Source organism: Apodemus sylvaticus, chromosome 6 (genome assembly GCF_947179515.1).
Source record: "Apodemus sylvaticus chromosome 6, mApoSyl1.1, whole genome shotgun sequence".
Taxonomy (NCBI): Eukaryota; Metazoa; Chordata; class Mammalia; order Rodentia; family Muridae; genus Apodemus; species Apodemus sylvaticus.
In genome coordinates this window covers 115,458,360-115,477,204 of record NC_067477.1, presented here as the reverse complement: position 1 = coordinate 115,477,204, position 18,845 = coordinate 115,458,360, and the positions used below count along the sequence as shown (strand labels likewise).

At 50.2% G+C, this 18,845-nt stretch overlaps 1 protein-coding gene across 1 annotated transcript in view; it reads right to left on the bottom strand.

Moving 5' to 3' along the window:
- Window positions 1–2,332: 2,332 nt before the first annotated feature.
- Window positions 2,333–18,845, bottom strand: part of Dpysl5 (dihydropyrimidinase like 5) — an 86,489-nt gene continuing 69,976 nt past the window's right edge. The window contains exons 7-13 of the mRNA XM_052186223.1: window positions 17,514–17,589; window positions 16,265–16,421; window positions 12,018–12,159; window positions 9,386–9,528; window positions 8,784–8,991; window positions 7,631–7,799; window positions 2,333–5,513 (exon numbers count right to left, since the gene is read on the bottom strand). Of these exons, the coding sequence (XP_052042183.1) occupies window positions 5,428–5,513; window positions 7,631–7,799; window positions 8,784–8,991; window positions 9,386–9,528; window positions 12,018–12,159; window positions 16,265–16,421; window positions 17,514–17,589 (981 nt within the window). The 3' untranslated portion in view covers window positions 2,333–5,427. The remainder of the gene's footprint in view (window positions 5,514–7,630; window positions 7,800–8,783; window positions 8,992–9,385; window positions 9,529–12,017; window positions 12,160–16,264; window positions 16,422–17,513; window positions 17,590–18,845) is intronic.

Sequence of the window (18,845 nt, the reverse complement as noted above, 5' to 3'; positions counted from 1 at the left end):
TAGCCCTGCCTACCTTTGCCTCCTGAGTTCTAGGACTACAGGTTGTGTCTTTCCCCCCCAGTTCATGTATTTAGCATAGATTAGTCAAAATCTACTGTGCTCCCCAGTGTGCTCTCCAGATCTTCTCCATCATCTAGAATTTCCTCAGTAGGGTTATATCTTCCAAGCGTCAAGAGATCACTACAAGAGCTGGGCAGTGGCTCAGCAGTTGAGAGCACTGACTGCTCTTCCAGAGGTCCTGAGTTCAAATCCCAGCAACCACATGGTGGTTCACAACCATCTTTAATGGGATCTGATGCCCTCTTCTGAAGAGTGTGGCATTGTTCTCACATATATACAATAAATAAATAAATCTTTAAAAAAAAAAAGAAAGAAATCATCACAAGGTACCCCACAGTACTAAAATTAAAATACACTCACTTTGAGACAGGGTCTATGTATATGTGATCCAGGCTGGCCTCACCCCCATCTCAACCTTCCAATTGCTGCTATGACTATAGCTTGTACTTCACTCATTTTAGTGTGAGCTTAACCAGGTAATCTCTCCTAACACTCAAGGGCTTTTGAGGTCTAGTTGCCATACTAAATGGTGGTGTTCTAGAAGGCAAGCGAGCAGGCAAAGGCCCTTCCAAGACACTGAGGCCTTGGGATAACTAATCCTAGCACTCAAGAGACAGACGCATGTAGATCTCTGAGTTCAAGGCCAGTCTGGGTTACAGAGCAAGTTCCACGACAGCCAAGCTTAGGTAGTGAAGGAAACCATCGGGAACAGAAATCTGGTGACAATGTCACTGAGCAAGGGGGCCATGTTCCAGCTGCAGCTAGCAGCAGACCTTGGCAGCTTCAGCCACGTGGTTCTGGCTTTAGAGTCGAGATCACCCTCTGTGATTAAGGAGAGGTGCTGAAGCCAAATGCATGACAGGGGTGTCCCTGCATGGAGGCCCAGAGGCCATTGCACGAAGCTGTGAAGGTGAACCTGGATTGCCTGGGAGACCCCAAGATGTTAGGGTTGCCAGAGCTGTGGGCTGCGTGCTGAGGAAAGCAGCTAACAGGGAAGTGGAACCAGCCCAAGAGAAAGAAGTGTGTTGCAGTCAACAAAGCTGAAAGGAGTTGGAGATCTGACGAGCATTCTGACATCAGACATGGAGATGCAGAGTCTGGAGTTTGCCCAGCTGGTTTTCAGTCTTGCTTTGGTCCAGTGTTTCCTCAGTGTGCTCCCTTCCCTATGATTTGAAATGGTAATTTTTATCTTGTGATGATATGTCAGAAGTATGTGACCTGCTTTTTTATCTTGATATAAGGGATTACAGTTAGGAGATCGCATGAATCTCAGAAAAGACTTTGAACTTTTAAAGATTGTTGAGACTATGATAGTCTATGAGGACCTTTGAAGTTGCACTAAGTGCATTTTGCATTATGATATGGCTATAAGCTTATTGGGGCCAAGGAGTGGAAAGTTTAAATAGGTTTAGACCCCAGAGACTCTTATGTTTGAATGCTTGGGCATAGGGAGTGGCACTACTAGGTGTGACCTTGTTGGAGGAAGTGTGTCACTGAGGAGGCAGTGCTTTGAGGTCTTAAATGCTCAAGCTAACTCAGTGTGAAACACATCCTGCCTGCCTGCAGATTTAGATGTAGAACTTGGGCTGGAGAGATGGCTCAGAGGTTGAGAGCACTGACTGCTTTTCCAGCAGTGCTGAGTTCAATTCTCAGCAACCACATGGTGGCTCACAACCGTCTTTGATGAGATCTAGGGCTCTGTTCTGGCACGAAGGCATCTATGCAGGCAGAACACTGTGTACCTAATAATTAAATCTGAAAAAAAATTCTCAGCTCCTTCTCCAGCACCATGTCTGCCTGGATACTGACACTTCCCTCCACAATAATGGACTGAACCACTGAAACTGTAAACTTGCCCTGAGTTAAATGTTTGCCTTTACAGAGTTGCCTTGGTCATGGCGTCTCTTCACAGCAATGAAACCCTAACTAAGACAGGGGGTCTAGAACCTTCTCTATTTGTTTCCAATGCCTCCTCTGATTTTCCTATTTCAGATAGCATGCCAACTGTCCCAAGAAATCTGGCTGAAAATTTTCTTTTCCACCATCAGAAATCCTGGGCTTTCCCGGGAGAGGGATGACCTTAACACAAATGTTTATTTTTAAACTTATTATTTTTGTAACTCCAGACCTTGTCCAGACCTCCCAGTGAGCTGCCACCGGATCAGAGTCCTGGATCAAAGCTGTTCCCTAGCAACGGAAGCGACATATAACCGCTGCAGAGGAGGCTTTCTGCCAGGCTGCCTCTTCTCGAAAAAACACAACAGAGGCCGAGTGAGAAGTAGCTACAGTTTAATACAAACCTGCACCAGAACACAACGTGTTGGGCTGTTTTGTTTTGCCTCAAACAGTGGCCAAAGCACAGGGCCATGTGCCATCTCGGGATTGATACAAGCTTAGCACCATGACATTTACAGAGGAGTGAGGAAGTCACTTGGGTGCTGGGCTCCTGACAGCTCCTTTCTGACCCCAGGCTGTGTCTGCCACCTCAGAAGCTGGAAGGGTTTGGCTTCCGTGTGGTTCCGTGGTTCTTGGGTCAATATAAGAGATGCCCTCAATGCGGCATTGGCTTGACAAGTGACCTATTGTGGACTCCTAGCACTACACACACACACTCGCACACACTCGCGCACACACACATACACACAGTAGCACAATTTTCTGTTAAGTTAACCCCACAAACCTAGAGAGCAGCTAAGGCAAGAACAACAGTGTTTATTCAGCAAGTACAAGACCAGTTTGAGAGCTGCATTCGGTGCAACCAGAGACCCCTTCGCTCCAGCCAGCAGCCACCGGACCTGTGATGGGCTGGCTGGAGCTCTATATGGGGCAGGGAGTGGACACCGGGGGATGATGGTTTGTTTGGCTCTTTAAGCCTCCTGGTTAGAAGCTCCTGGGTGAGCACACAGTCTATGAAGGGTGGGCTAGGGTCTCAAAGGGCAGGGAGGATCAAGTAGAAGGCCCACAGTGGCCCCGTGAACGTGCCACCACTTCAGACAACACACTTCTCAGGTGGAGGTGCTCAGAGAGGGTAAAGCGCTCCTGGCCCATGGTAAAGGCACCTGGTCCAGGCACCTGGTAAAGCAGGTGGCCTGCCCAGTGGGCCCTACCACCCTTCGGATCTTTGGCATCTGCCCAAGGCCCATGACCCAGCAAGAGCAGAAATAGACAAAGATGACGTGTGGTGGCTTATGTGTGTAATTCCAGTACTTGGGAAAACAAAGGCAGGATTTCTGTAAATTCAAGGCTAGGCTACCTAGACAAGACTTTGCCTCAAGAAGAATAAAAAGAGAGAAGATGAGGAGGGGAGGAAGAAGAAGAGGAAGAGAAGGAAGGAGAGGGAGGGTGGGAGAGAAAGAGAGAGACAGACACTGCACCAGGGGTCAGCGTCACTGTTCGTTACCTGTGAAGGCTTCTCTAGGGTCATTACCTACTGTTCCTGGGGCTACCTCAGTCCTCTGGCTTATCTGTCCCTTCAGCTCCTAAGTGAGGACACTGGGTTCAACTAAAACCGTACGCAAGTTCCTAACACTTTTCTAGTCCAGGCTCAAACCAAGAGGATACATTAGTTAGTTCATGACAAAGATAAAACCGGCTTGTGCAAAGCAAGGCAGACTCGCCCTCAGGAAGAAAGCGTTCTATCTGGTTAAACTCCTAGTGGGCCCGACATCAATCCACAACTGTTTCCCACCTCTAAGTTAGATAGCCAAGGCCATAGGTGCAGTCATGGACACTTCTGGGGCCTAAACCCTTGGGGCCTCAGTTTTTAATTTGTGAAATGGGGGAGAGTGGCGAGCCCCGCCTTGTCTCAGAAGCTCCTGTCAAGTTTACCTGTCAAGCCGACCTAGTGAGAGTACACACGGGCGTACTTTGATGTGCCCAAAGTAAGACAAACGCGTGCAGGGGTGACTGACACTCTCTGGGGCCTCTGACACGCGTGTGGAGCTCAAACAAAAGTGAGATCACTTGCCGAAGAGGGGCAGGGATGAGGCTTACCAAAGGCAGACAGCTGAGCCGCTTCCCAGACTGGGTAGCCGCCTACGAGGACCTCCAAGGAGCTTCTGAGACGGGGTGGGGCCAACCAGTAGCCAACAAGAGCTTAGTCTGAGGATCCCAGACACAGCACTTGTGCAGTGGGGTGGATTCTCCAGCTAAGCCTTGTGGGTTGAAGTCCCTTCCCTGGAGGCTGGCTAGGCAACCTTCTCCTACTCCCCCTTTCTCAGCAGGTATGAGGCCTCTTACTAGTCACACAGGAGGAGTAGCTAGGCCTTGCCCTGCAGGGGCAAGTTATAGGAAGCTGTGTTGGGTATGAGGGTGTGGATATGGGGTTACAGCTGGGAGTGACCAGGAGCAGATATGCGGCCTGAAGGTTTCCAAGGTCAACATCCAGGATCATTTAAATGTGGGGAAGTAGGAGGGGTGGTAGGAGGGGTGGGATAAGGGAATCATGGTACAGGGCTTCCGGAAGCAAAAGGACCCTGGGTTGGGAGGAAGGGGCCAGGGGGCCAGCCTGCCCCTGCCTCTGCCCCGTACTGTCTGGTTGGTGGTGAGTGCAGCATCTCCTACAAACCAAATCTATTCCCGATTCTATGCTATGCTAGTGACACGAAGCACCGTTATTTTCCACAGGGTGCACGAACAAGTCAAACCAAACCACTGCGCAAACCAAACGTGCAAAACAAAACCATTTACACGCGCCTGGCACCAGCCGCATGCCCACCCAGCTACCCTTCTGGGGCTTGGGACTCCCAGAGGGCATGGGTAGGGAACGAAAGAGGCTAGCTAAGGGCACAGGGTGTCCCAAGCACAGCCACACTCGGGGTGTCCTGACTGTACCCTCGCAGGTACAGCTGGGGTGAGTGGGACACCTTGGGCATGGCTGGGGAGTTGACACCTGTCTGACTTGGGAAAATGTCACCATGGGGCCTAAGGGGTGAAGGGGAAGGCCCTTACTTATAAAACACATCTGCTAAAGTGCTCTGGACACCTGTCTGGGTGGGCAGCAGGGCAGAGCACTAAAGTCCGGGCCTTCCCAGAGCCAGCGCGGGGAGGTCACGGTGAGAGGATGGGGTGGGGCCAGGTGCTATGCATTGGGTGCTGTGCATAGTATGGGCTTCTGGGGTCCAGAGAAACCCCAGGGCCAAGGAAGGAAGGAACAGGGCGGGGGGACAGCTCAAAGTGCCTTGTTAGGGGTGGATCAAAGCCCCGTGAATCACGTTCAGACAAGGGGAGGGCTCCCTGGTTCCTGGAGCCCCCACTGGTGGTGCGCTGTCCTGCCCAACCTCCCCCACCCACTGCAGCTGTGGCCGGAAGGTGCAGGCAGGTGGTGGTAGAGCAGCCTCACTTGTTGGGGGCGCTGGTCAGAGCCTTTTACCAAATACCGCTAGACCTGCCTCCAGGGGGCGCAAGGATCCGAGCTGAGGCCCGCTTTGGAACGTGGTCGTCAATCTGAGAACCTGTAGAAAGGAAGCAGGGCAATCAGGGTCAATCAGGCTAGGGCTGGGCTAACAGGCCCCTGACACCAGGGACCCAGGGGCTGGGTGAAGCCTTCTGTGGGCATGTTCTTTTTCCTCTCCCCACCCCTCCCTTAATGTGTATGCGTCCTTGGAGGACAGAGAATCCTGCCTGCCTAATTTAAGACAGGCCTGGAGCTGTGCATGTGCACGTGCCCAAGGAGGTGCCGGATTCTCCTGGAGCTTCTGGATGGCAGGCAGTTCGTGGGTGCTGGGAAACTGGGAACTGAACCTAGGTTCATGCTCTTAACTACTAAGGCATCACCCCAGCCCACGCCTGGCTTTTAAAGCATGGTTTCTTGGGATTGAACCCAGGTCCTTGTGCTTACAAGGTAAGTGCTTTACTGACTGAGTGAGCCTCGATTCCATTATCTGGATGAGAAAACCAGGGCTCGGGGACATTATATGATTTCCACATTTTACAGTATAGGGGCTTTGAAGAGCCTGGGTTTGAAACCAGGTTTTCTGACTCAGAGCCAACATTATGAGCCTTCTCACTCGCTCTAACGGACAGCACACTGAGTCTCTCTTGTACTATCAGACCAAGGGACTAGTCAGTTATCCTTCAGACACAGGTCTCAGTGAGTAGACCAGAGACCGAAGCAGGAAACCAGTAACTGTTCTGGGAAATGGAAGACCCATATAAGCAAAGGCCCACACCTTGGGATTCTAAGACTCAGAGGGAGGGTCTAGTGTCCCAGAGACCTCAGTGGGACATTCACCAGCGCTCCCCATCTTCAACTGATTAAGACTTGGGGCTAGAAGAGAGATGACAGGCAACTTGAGGTCTGCTGTGTCTGAAGGAGCCACTGTCCAATCATGGCTCTTGGACTGGGGCAGAAGAGGCCACCGGCTAGTCAGGCCCCACAGCCCTGGGTGCTCAGGTCCTAGGAATCCAATCCCTGGACTGGCAAAACTTCAGTGTGTTTGGATAGTACTCCAGAAACACCACCCAGTGGGTATGTCTCACTGCTTATGGGACTAGCCCTTTGGGGTGCATGTTTTTCGGCAACTCCTCTCCACAGATCACCAGCACCTCCAGTGGAAACCACAGGTCCCTGGCACAAGTTGCTGTCTGCTGGGACAAAGCTGGGACTCAGTAGGCAGGGCCTCGGTGGGTGGGGCCTCAGTGGGCGGGGCCTCGGAGGTGTGTTCTCTTATCCTGGGATGGTGTGTGTGTGTGTGTGTGTGTGTATGTGTGTGTGTGTTCCTCCTTCTCTATCCCTTAGGACTCTATGCTCTTGTTCCTCCTGCCTTTCTTCCCCAAATAGAGACAGGCCTTGTAGAGTAGATTCTCTCTGGCTAGTCCTGGGGTCAGGGAGGCTGGGTCACTGCCCTTTCAAGTGGTGGTGATGCTTCCCAACAAATCTAACATATACCTCACAGCCTCTGTCTGCTCCCCATCGAGAACATCTCGCCATTTATGAGGCAATGTTCCCCACCGGGGACATCTGAGGTATGTGAGGTATCATTGCATAGACAGGCATAGTCTAAAGGACCCAGGCTCAGTGTTGGTGTCACTGGGAGGGCATGATATTAAAAAATAGGGTCAGAAGATGACAGAGAGACCTAAAGCATTCTGTAGATAGACAAGAGCCAGGGTATGCTGGTAGGGAGAGAAATTAGGAGTCAGAGCCAAAAGAAAGAAACATTTTACATAAAGTTATTGAAATGTTTATCATGCTTAAAAAACCAATGGCGGAAGCGGAGAAAAGGTGCAGGTGATGTGTGAAGGTCAGAGGGCAGAAATGAGGAATGAGGGTGACAGGGATTTCAGTGAGGTGGGGACAATGACAGGAGGGAGGGCTGTCCTTCTGAGTCGTGGACATCTGTGGGGGCACCTTGTGTGCAATGTCCTCAAGGTGTTTCAAGGGATAAAAACATCACCGGGAGAGCTGTGGCCTGTGGCCTGTGTAGCCGCTGGTGACCAAGCCTGGCTCTCCTGGGCCTTCAACCTGTATGTCTCCAGCAGCACACGCTGCACGCCTCATAGCAATACAAAGGCCCACTGCCTGGGCCTTTATCCTGCCAGCCAGCTCCCGCCACACCCTCACCCTTACCAGAGAGGCTGAAACTGGATTCATGAAGGTCCCGCATGCCCCCGTGCCGGGTGACTGGCCGTGTGGGCGTGTCTGCCAGTGGTGTTCCCATCTCTTTTTTCCCAGGGTGGACAACAATGGCGACATCCCCTAAGTAGGGAGTGCGGTCCACTCCCCTCACCTTTAAGGTCTAGTGAAGAGAAAAGACAGACACGTCAGAGCCAAGTACACAGCAGCATCGTCCAATGACAGCTGCCACCCTGCACAGGACCCAAGACACACAGGCGACACACAGGCTGCTTGCTTCCATAGTCTAAGCACTGAAGATTGCCTTTCTTGATTCTGCATCAGATGACCATGTGCACACATGTATAAGTGCCTGTGAGCAGGAAGTGCCTTGGTCTCTGCCCTCCACATGGGTGGAATCCTTCCTGGGGAGTTTGGCAGGGTAATGGTTGGAGAACTCCATGGTGAGCATTCTGACACACACAATGGTCAGAACAACAATTGCCAGGATCCCGACGGGCCAGTCTTTTCCTCTGGTCTGACAACCCAGCGAGAACTTAGGCTATATATACTTTGTTTGAGCATGGGCCACTGCTGGAAACAATATTAAAGGGCTAGGAGTTATACTGCTCAAACCAGTTAGTCAGGGGTCCAATCTCTGCTCTGTCACTTAGAGCTGTCCTGGCCTAGGTTATGGAGAGTCACTATATTAAAAGTGCTACAGTGAGGGGGAAGAAAGTGTGTTGGAGCGTGTGCAGGAGGCTGAGGGAGAAGGAGGAGGAGAAGAAGGATCAGCATCAGCATCAGCATCAGAATCAGCATCAGTATCAGCATCAGTATCAGCATCAGCATCAGCAGCACTGTATCCTTTGGGATGAATCTCAATTACAACGTTGCATGCTGTCTGCCCACAGTCTTTTTTGAGAGAAACAACAGGCACCTAGGATTTCTGAAGTCCCCTTAGCATTAGCAAGACAGGAAAGGAACTGGGCAATCCGCCTGTGGTATCAGGAGGATCTCACTGGTCACAGATACAGGTATCCTGGTCACAGTGATGCAAAAATAATCTATAAGACGACAGTGTCTGAGAGTTAAAGGGGCAAGTGAAGATGTCCCCCAACAAGGGCTTTGACCTCTTCCCACACACCCTCCTTCCTGCCCTTCTTACCTTCTCTCTCTGGACCAGCTTCTTATAGACAATGTCCGGGAAAGACCGCAGGGGACAGAACTTGCCAGTGCCCTCTGCACACATGAAGACGCCATTCTCGTACACAACGCGTCCCCGGCTGATGGTGACCAGGGGTACACCGTGGCAGCGCATGTTCTCATACAGATTGAAGTCTCCGCCCTGCACCTGGGTGCTGGCTGAGATGGTCCTGGTGGGAATGAGGGTGGGACAAGATCTTCTGAGCACAGGTAAACACAGCACATCTTGGTGGAGAGATGCTGCGGAACAGGAAGGAATGGTACCCAGGGCTGTCTGGTAAGGGCTCAATCCATGCCCTCAAAATCCTTGTGTTGGCATCTTTACCCCAAGCATCTCAGCATCTCAAATACGGGGCCATGGTTGGATATGGGACTTTAGAGAATTAATGCAAAAGGAGGTTATATAGGTGTGCATTTCCCCCGTCTAACTGGTGTCCTTAAAGAAGGGACAGGGACTTTGGAAATGGTGCAAAGCTTATTCGCCTTTGCAGTTCTGTAAATACAAATTCTCCAAAACCCCTAAAGCCCCCCAATCCCAGGAGACTAGCGGCAGGCAAGCTTTACTTTGTGGCTTCCGGGTCCCACACCACCACATCAGCGTCGGCTCCGGGGATGATGCGGCCCTTGCGAGGATACAGGTTGAGAATCTTGGCTGCATTAGAACTGGTGACGGCTACGAAACGGTTCTCATCCATTTTTCCTCCAACCTGGAATGTGACAGGAGTATACCAGTCAGTCCCGCTCCGTGCGTGGCTTCCCCGGGCACTTGCCACCCGGTGCCCTTTTATCTCAGAGGGTTGCATCTGTGGTCCTAAGGCGAGCAGAGCTGTATGCACGGTCTCACGTGAGTCGACTGGCAGAGCTTGGCACCCTGCCCGCTCCTTTCTTCCCCATCCACCCAGCCACCCCGGTGACTTGTGCCAAGGGCTGCCTGCCTGGGGCAAATGCACCTCCTAAGAGCGGTTGCACTGTGTGCCCACTTGGGATGGCTAAGAGGCTTCCCTTCATGTGCAAAAGTGAACGTCCCCTCTTGTTTGTTGGATTTCTTCCAAGGCCCCCACAGGATGCCTGAACCCACAGAGAACTGAGCCCTGTGCATACTAGGCTTGTCCCCTCTCATGCACACCCACAAACAAGTTAACACACAGTGGGGGGGGGGCTAACAACAACTAATACAATAGAATAACTAACACTATACTGTAACAAAACTTATTTAATATTTACAGTATAAGGCATAATAGCTCATGCCTGTAACCTTAGCTCCGGGGAAGCTGTGGTAAGACTGTTATGAGTTTAAGGCCTGGGTTACATGGTGAGTTCCAGGCTAGCCCAGGGTGTGAAACCCATCTTAAAACAACAACAACAACAACAACTTTTCCAAATGTATGAATGATATTTAGTGTTTCCATTTACCATGTTGTGTACCGTGGATCACCTGAAACTGTGGGTAAGTGGGAGACACTACCGTATATTCTGTGTTTTGGAAGAGCTACCTGCACTGCGCCAGGCAGCGGTGTGCCTTTCTCAAGGGACATGTCCTGAGCTACCTCCCGGCCTCTCCCTGAGCTGGTGGTTTAGTTTTCAGTACTTCAAATCTCTTTGCACTTGTACCAAGTGCTGAGCGTATCCCTTGATAGATCAAGACCAGAACAAAACAGAACCAGAAACAAACAAACAAAACCCCCCTCCTCTTCACAGGCAGAACAGGTGGAATTCAAATGAAATCCTAGCCTTTATCTTTTTTGAAATTCAATTAGACAAAATATATCCAGCATATTATATTCATATCCCTTGACCCAAAAAATCCCCTTCTAGAAAACTGTTCTAAGGAAGTAATTAGAAATGGTGACATTCTTAAACAAGGACTTCTTCACAGCATCATCTGAAGTGTGAAAACTGGAAATAGCCAAGAGTTTCAAAGGAATAACTAAATATAGCATTTCCACTGGAGGGAACATTACGCAGCAATTAAAAGAAGACATCTGAGACTCGGGACATAGGCCGAGGTGGAGCTCCAGGCTCCAGTCTAGCGTGGATGAAGGCCCCGGGCTGACCGCAAGTACTGAAAACTGTGTTCCAAAAAGACCACGGCTTTTTAGTGCTCTAAGAAGACGCTCAAAAGGACTTAAAATGTGAAGAAAAAAAAAGATGGCTGGGCGGTGGTGGCACACGCCTTTAATCCCAGCACTTGGGAGGCAGAGGCAGGCGAATTTCTGAGTTCGAGGCCAGCCTGGTCTACAGAGTGAGTTCCAGGACAGCCAGGGCTACACAGAGAAACCCTGTCTCAAAAAAAAAAAAAAAAAGATGAATCCTGTCACTAAAATAATGTATGGTAGCCAGGCACAGTGGCTTACACCTGAAATCCTGATCCTTGGGAGTACGAAGCAGGAAGACCACTGAACATTCAAGGCCTAACGTGTCGTCATGCACTGAACCGGGAAGACATATACAGCAATGCTGAAATTCTAGGAATTGAATGGTAAGGATATTTTTTCTTATACTTTGCTGAACTTTTAACATTTCAATAACAGGTAATGTTACAGGGTAAGCCTTTCTCCCATGCATGTGTGAAGTGATGCTGTTCTAGCTAAGCGTGACCTCTGACACTACTGACCTCTCACCTAAAACAGGAGCTGTGACTGGGTCAGCGCTCCTGCAGTGGCAATGGCTGTTCTTGCTTGTCAGCTGCACTGGGATAAACTAAAACCTAAGCCGTGGTGAGGGATTTTTCTTGACTGGATCATATGAGGTTGGAAGACTATATGTATGTATACACACACACACACACATTATACTGCTACCAGAAAGTGGCCCAGATTTAGGATGGACCTTCCAACCACAAAGAATCCAGATTTAAGATGAGTCTTCCAACCTAGCATGTATGAAGTTGTGTGTGTGTGTGTGTGTGACATGAAAGAAGGAAGCTTTTGCTCTCTGCCTGCCTGTCCTTGCTTTCCCTAGCAAGTGATATGTACACACTGTGCTGAGGTATTCCTTCACGGACATTAAAGCCTACTTCTTTGGGATTCCAACATAAAACTAAAGCTCAGCAGAGACATCCAACCTCATGGGCTGAACAACTATCGATTCTTGGACTTTCTGTTCCATCGATTCTGTTCCTCCAGAGAACCCTAATGCACCCCCCTAAGCGTGGGCTTTGCTGAGATCTTCCCCACGGGCGGGGCCGCAGACCTACCACTCCCCTCTCCCAGACGACGCTCATGCGGTCCTGCACACCGCTCACACCGTGCGGGATCTTAGTGAAGTCCTCCTTGCCCATGGCTTTCTGCTTTGTGGTGAATGGCCGGTGATCGGATGCCACGATGTTCAGCGTGTCACTGGGGAGAGAGAAACGACCAGTGAGGGGACTGAGGGAACGGGAGGCAGATGCCTCTGAGGGTAAGGACAAGGGGTGGGCAAAGCTTGGGATCGGGGACCTCGAGAATCCATTTCCAACTCAGCTCTGCTGCCTATTTGCTGGGTGACTTCTGTGGTTTGTTGCTTTGCTTTAAATGAACAATGTCTCTGTCTACAGAACTGGCAGATGTGCTGAGCAGTGCTTCTCCCAAGACTCCGGTAATGCTTGAGTTGGTGACTGCCAGGATAGTGGGTGGAGACCAACTTGCCCACCGCTGAGGGTGTTGCTGGGCTGAGATGGAAGAGGGGGTCTTAATGACAAGGGCACACATGCCATCTCGTTTCTACCAACTCCCTGCCCCACACTGTCCCAGCAGGATGTTCATAGTAGGTGTTTGACAAAACTTTAAGTTCAATACTAAACTTGCTAAGTGACTTGGAGCCGCAACACTCAAGAAAAAGAGAGCCAGGATTTAACAGTCCCTGTCTGGAAGCTGATGGGATTGTCACCGTTAGCATCCATGACAAGGTCTTCAGAGAATTAAGGGCTACAATGGCTAAGGGCTCCACCAGGACCTTAGGCAGATACAGAACCAGGAAAGGGCGGTGAAAGAGGCAAAGATGGAGGCAGAATGACCACCCACGTTCAGAGATTCCTGTACTAGAAGCCGCGATGATGAGAATGCTTACGTTACTAGGGCAAAGCAAGGCTACGAGGGACCTGGCTGCAGCAGGAGATCATGTGGAACCAGGGACACTGCTGGAACTGCATGGTGGGGGCCCTGAGGATTTTGTGTCCCTTGTAGATAAGCACATGGACCTACTGGCCTGCCCACTCAGAAGGAGGCCCTGGGATCAGAACAGCGCCTGTGGTGTGGTGTGGTGTGGTGTGGTGTGGTGTGGTGTGGTGTGGTGTGGTGTGGTGTGGTTTGGTGCGGTGAGGTGCGGTGCCAAGGCAGATCTTGAGGCTCCTGAACAGAGCCTGTTCAGTCAGGCTACAGAGAAGATTCTTTCCTGGGACTTGGCAGGCCCATCAGTTAAGGCTCTTGCCAAAGACTAATGTCTCTGGCAAATCCATAGCGCCATGACTCAGCTCTTTGGGTGGCAGGGCTGACCTCGCCCTGGGCTGTAGACAGGAAGAGACATCCACAGAACAGGAGAGTCTCCCCTGAGGCTCCCCACCCTCTCTGCACCTGCAGAAGCCATGAGAAATGATGGAATCTCAGGGTTCATTCTCTTCTTAGAGACCCCCAGGTGAAGCTCAGACTAGAGGAGATCCCAACACAGGACAGTGGGCTGCGGGCCAGAGACCCCGAGACAGCTCAGCTTCTATCCTTTTCCCGAGCACCCGACTGCTACAGAAGCAGGTGCCACTTATCTGGTGGGAACAAATGGTAGTAAATTCTTATTTATTATTCATCTATTTATTGTTATCTGTGTGTATCATGCATGCACACATGTGTGTGTGAGCATGTCCCCTGACATGTGTGTGGGGATCTGAGGGCCACTTTCAGGAGTCAGTTCTTCCTTCTTACATGTGGGTTGTAGAGATCACACTTAGGTTGTCAGGTTTGGAGACAATTGTCTTTTACCTGCTGAGCCATCTCACCTGCCCAGGAAGCCAGATTTTAAAATAAAAGACAAATATGAATTGTCCTTTATATTCATGCTAAACCTAAGGAATTATACCAGAAAGTAAATGACGGGTGACCAACCCAGATTCTCTTTTTTATTATTATTTTTATAATTTTTATAGTTTGTTTTTCTTTTTATGTGCATCTGTGTTTTGCCTGCATGAATGTCTGTGTGAGGGAGTAACAGACAGTTGTGAGCTGCTGCGTGGGGGCTGGGCATTGAACCTGGGTCCTCTGGAAGAGCAGACAGTGGTCTTAACTGCTCAGCCATCTTTCCAGGCCCTCAGATTCTCTTGTAGAAAAAGGTAACTGATGTTTTCCAGCCGGTATTCTGTATCACATAAATTATACTAATCACATGTTCTAGGAGAAAATTACAGTAATCATAAATTCCTGTAAACAGTTAATTTGAGCCCTGAATCCTATAAAATAGCACATATTTACAATGCTCACTGATTAAAAAGGAACTAAGACAATCTCTCTACCATATGAAATCATAATTCTTACATGAGAATTTATTTAAATAATTAAAGTGGAAAACCAGGCTATATATATAAAGACTTAAATTATTCAATGAGTAACGAACGCTTCCTTTTCCGGTCTATTTGTGTCTGGGTGGACTGGACACTTAGTGTGCTTTTGTTCCTTTGGTAAATTAGCAAGTGTAGTGTTTCAAGATTCTCTGAATGAGATCAAGTCTTTCTTATGGTATTTTAAAAACATGCATGTATGGGTGTTGAGCATGTTGGCATGTATGTGGGTGCACACGTGTGCGCATGGAGTCCCAAAGCTGCCATCCGATGCCTTTCCCAATCTCTCCCCTTTCTTTATGGGATCACTTGGGCACCTCCATTCAATTAGCATTTCCCCAGGAAGCTTTGTGTTGAGAGAAAACATAGACGGAAGCTTGTGACAAAGGGGAAAACTTGTCTCTGCCAAGAGACTTGACACAGATCTGACAACTTACCGGATTGTCTTTTAAGGAGAGTCTGGAACTGGGCAATGATGGGTCAGGGATGGGCAAGACCACACCTTGATCAGTATAGCTCGGTTATGTGTCCCTCTTGCTTCTAGAAACCTAAACTTCAGGTCAGAACCCAAAGACAGACTTCTCTTCCAGGGGTTGAGAGGTGCTTTTGTACACTGTCCCCACAGGTTTACCCTATGTTCAAATTCTGTGTGAAACACAGGTGGTCCAGCCTGCTCTCCCACCAAAGAGAGGGTCAAGCCCCGGGAGCTTCGTGTGGGCGGGGCACTGTAGACAGTGGCCTGCTGTTAACAGTGGCCTCCCTGGGGTCCTTTGCTGGTGCTGGAAGCTGAGTATGAACACGCCAGGCCATGGAGAAGATGCTCCCACCTTTCTCTCTCCTCCGTCTGCTCCAACATGAGCAGAGAAAGCCAGGGACATGGACAAGGAGCTGGCTCTAAACCAGACAGGCCTTTAATAGCCAAAGAGAAGAGAAAGCAATGTCTCTCCCGAGGATGTCCCTAGCAGAGGATAAAGAAGTTTCATGGAAACAAAAGCAACTTTTCCATGAACGCGCCTTGCCAAATCCAGAATGCTCCTCGGGCTGCTTTATCCAGGTGGAGGTTGAGCATTAGATGCAGAAGGGATAGAGAATGGAGCTCAGAGGAGGGTGCAACAGGGAAGAAGACGGGAAAGGGGAAGGAAGGAAGGAAGGAAGGAACGAAGGAAGGAAGGAACGAACGAACGAACAAACAAACGCAGGCAGACACAGAAGGAAGAAGTGACACACCAGGCGAGAGAAACTGAAGTAACAATAGGGAGACGCGAAGGTGAGCACAGCTGATCTCCACCTCAACTGGACTGAATTAAGAACTGCCAGGGCATGTGTGAGGTACACCTCTGGGTGAGTCTGTGAGGGCTTTTCTAGAAAGGATGGAGGGAAGGAGAATACGGATGGACGGTACCACCCATGGGCTGAGGGCCTGGGTTGGATAAAGAGGAAAGCTAAACAGGTAACTGCCAGTGTGCGTCTGCTAGCTCTCTCTTCATGCACTGAGATGTGGAGTCCTAGCCACCTGCTCCCAAGCCTTTGTGGAGGACTGGATCTCTGGAAAGCGTCTAAAAAAGACCTTCCTCTCTTAAAAGTTGCTCCTTTGGTATTTTGTTGCAGTAACAACTTAACTAATGCAGTCAGGAAAAAAGAGGATCACTTGTATTGAAAGATGAGTCCTATCCCAGCGCTCCCCAGGGTAAGGTGCCCGTAGCCTCTGCAGTGCTGGCCAATGCTCTCACTCCAAATCAACTTGTCAGAGAACAGCAGGATAGCAAGTGACTGTTGGGCTCAGGAGAAGGAGGACCAGGCAAAATCACCCATGTGGACCAACAGAACCAACCCCAGGTCAGGTTTGGCTTCTAGATCTAGAGGACATCACGTTAAAAGCCTAAAGCCTCTGTGCGGAGTGCCGTCCAGCTCAGACACCTTACTTGGCCAGCAGGCTCATGAGGTAGGTGGAAGTGTTGGTGTCCAGTCTCAGAGGCGGCACCGTGACATAGGCGGCTGCATGGGACCAGTCCTGGTGGTAGTAGTGCAAGCCCGTGAGCGTGGCGTGCGCGTTGGTGGTCTCGGCCAGCACCACCTTCCCTGGAAGAAGAGTCGAAAGCATAACTTTGAAGCCCCTGGTCTAAGACACAGTTGGGCTGTGCAGCTCACTGCACAGTTAAAGGAGCTAAGCAACTGGGAGAGGCTTGTCCCAGCTCCCTTGGGCATGAAAGCCCGGAGCCTTTCACATTCTGTTGACCCTGGGCAGAAGACAAGGGTTCTGAGGCTAGGGAATGTAGAAGGGAATTCTGGGAATTCTAACGTGGTATGGATAGCTGTGGTAGTTAAGGCAGGGTGGCAGTAAGGCAGGCATGAGGTTCTGGGCCTAGTGGGCAGCCCAGCCTGCTCTCTGGGCAGGCAGGTGATTTGACAGCTTTAGAGCTTCTGGCGTAGAATCTGGAGCAGATTCAGAGGGCAGGAAGCCAGAAGAGGGGTGCATCCAGCAAGCTGGGCCAATAATCCAGCTGAGACCCCTCTAGGGACCTCAGCTGAATGAGTGGCAGAAGGTGGAGCCCAGATGTCAAAATGTTATGAAGGCTGTGCCCCATGCTGCTGGCTAACACTCCCAGGTTTCTACCCTGGCTTCGTTCCTCCTGTTACCAGACCCTTACCAGCACCCCAGGCTACTTGCTAGCTTTGGCACTTCCAGGGCATCTGCACTGGGAGTCACGTAAGTGCTCCTCAGGGGTCAGATGCAGGCTTCATAGTGGGGAAGGGAGGTTGGGCCCACAGAATTATTTCACGAGTGTCTTCCTCCACCACCACCACTCTGACCCCCCACATCCACTGGAACCTGTTTAGCATTTTGTTAGTTGCCAAGGTAACTGTTAGTTCAACATAACAGACCAAAAAGTCACCAGTTAGTGAGTGGACTTAAGACTTAGGTCATTTTACCTGACCTAGTCAAGGTAATAGACATTTCTGGAAAGCTGCTATGCGTGAGGAAGAGGATTGCTTCTCACCTACTGAGCCCAGGCTAGAGCAGGGTACCCCAAGGCAGACAGTTACAAAGAAATACTGTGGCTATCCGTGGTCTCAGCAGCCCAGCCTGGAAGACTGTTCGCTGACAGACTCTTAACCTCCTCCAATCCCACAGCACAGTGTGTGCCTAAGCGTAAGGCAGGATGGACTCACCTTGCATCTTAGCAGCTGCAATGACATCACCAGCTGAGATACTAGACACATTGACCAGGTAGATGGGGCAGTGAGTCTAAAGGCAAGAGACAGCAGGAAGTAGCAGGAACCCCCCATAAAGCTGCCATGCACCCAACCACCCCTTTATCAGTCTAGTGCCAACAGATGGCCCTGTGTGCCCCTCAGTACCCATCAGTAGATGGTAGTTTACACTTGGAATGCAGGGCTGTGGTCTGAGCACACAACAGGATGCAGAACTGTGTGGAGCAGCAAGGCGGGAGCAGATGGAAACCAGCACTGGGGATCACCAGCCACGCGGGACATGACTCAGGCTGCAGCTAATGAGTGTAAGCCTCGGATTTTCTCTGATTGCATGGGTTTTTATCCTGTTTTATTTTATTTTTTGTTCATAAACATGACCTAGATTCTGTACCTGACATTTTGATGCCTGTGGTCTGAAGGCCACCTTATTAACAGACAAAAAAACTGATCTTGTAAACATCTGGATTGTCATACAATAACCTGTTCCTTTGAGCTGTGCAAATGTGGTCCATGGCCTAACTAACTTGGGCAGCTTTGAGCAAAGAACCAAGGAGCTGAAGGCTGGTCAGACCCTTCCTTCTTATTGGCTGGGTGCCTATCAGAAAGCAGGTGGTATAACTGTTGTCATGACAACGGAACAAGGTCCAGACCTTTAAGGAGCTAACAGGCCTGAGGTGATTAATCAATCCTAGGGTTGGCTGACATCCAGTCTCCCTGTCTTCCACATTCCTAAAGCCACAACTCAGTGTTTATATCCTTCAGGGCAGCCTAGACTGTTCTAGAGGGGAGGGCCCATGCAGGATCCCTCATTAGAGTCATAGGGCTGGGGAAAGCAGACACGCTCTCAGTACAGACCGCTGGGCACCATCCCAGTTTCTGATTCCAGGGCTGAACCTGAGAGCTTGCTTTTCTGAGACTGTGACTCTAGCACATAGCATTGATATTGTCAACCAGGACCCGAGCCATTGGAAATCTGTCCTTCCAGAGCCTGTGGTTCTGATTATCTGAGCAAACTGAACCCTTCAGTGACATCTGCTGGGAAGAAGGATGGCCTCTCGGAGGCACGTGGCTCTCTCCCTCACTCTGGTCCCGCTGAACCCCAGCAGCTATCCAGGGCAGAGCGGTGTGATCCTATCACTGTGATCTCACATAATGAAGTAGCGGACTAGAGGGCTGTGATGGGCAGTCAGTGGAAAGTGTGTAGTTATTAGGTAAAGAACAAGGCTCTGATTTCTGGTGCCCTCTCTTGCTGGTTCCCGACACGCTCTCCCGGTGCCTTGTTAATGGCTT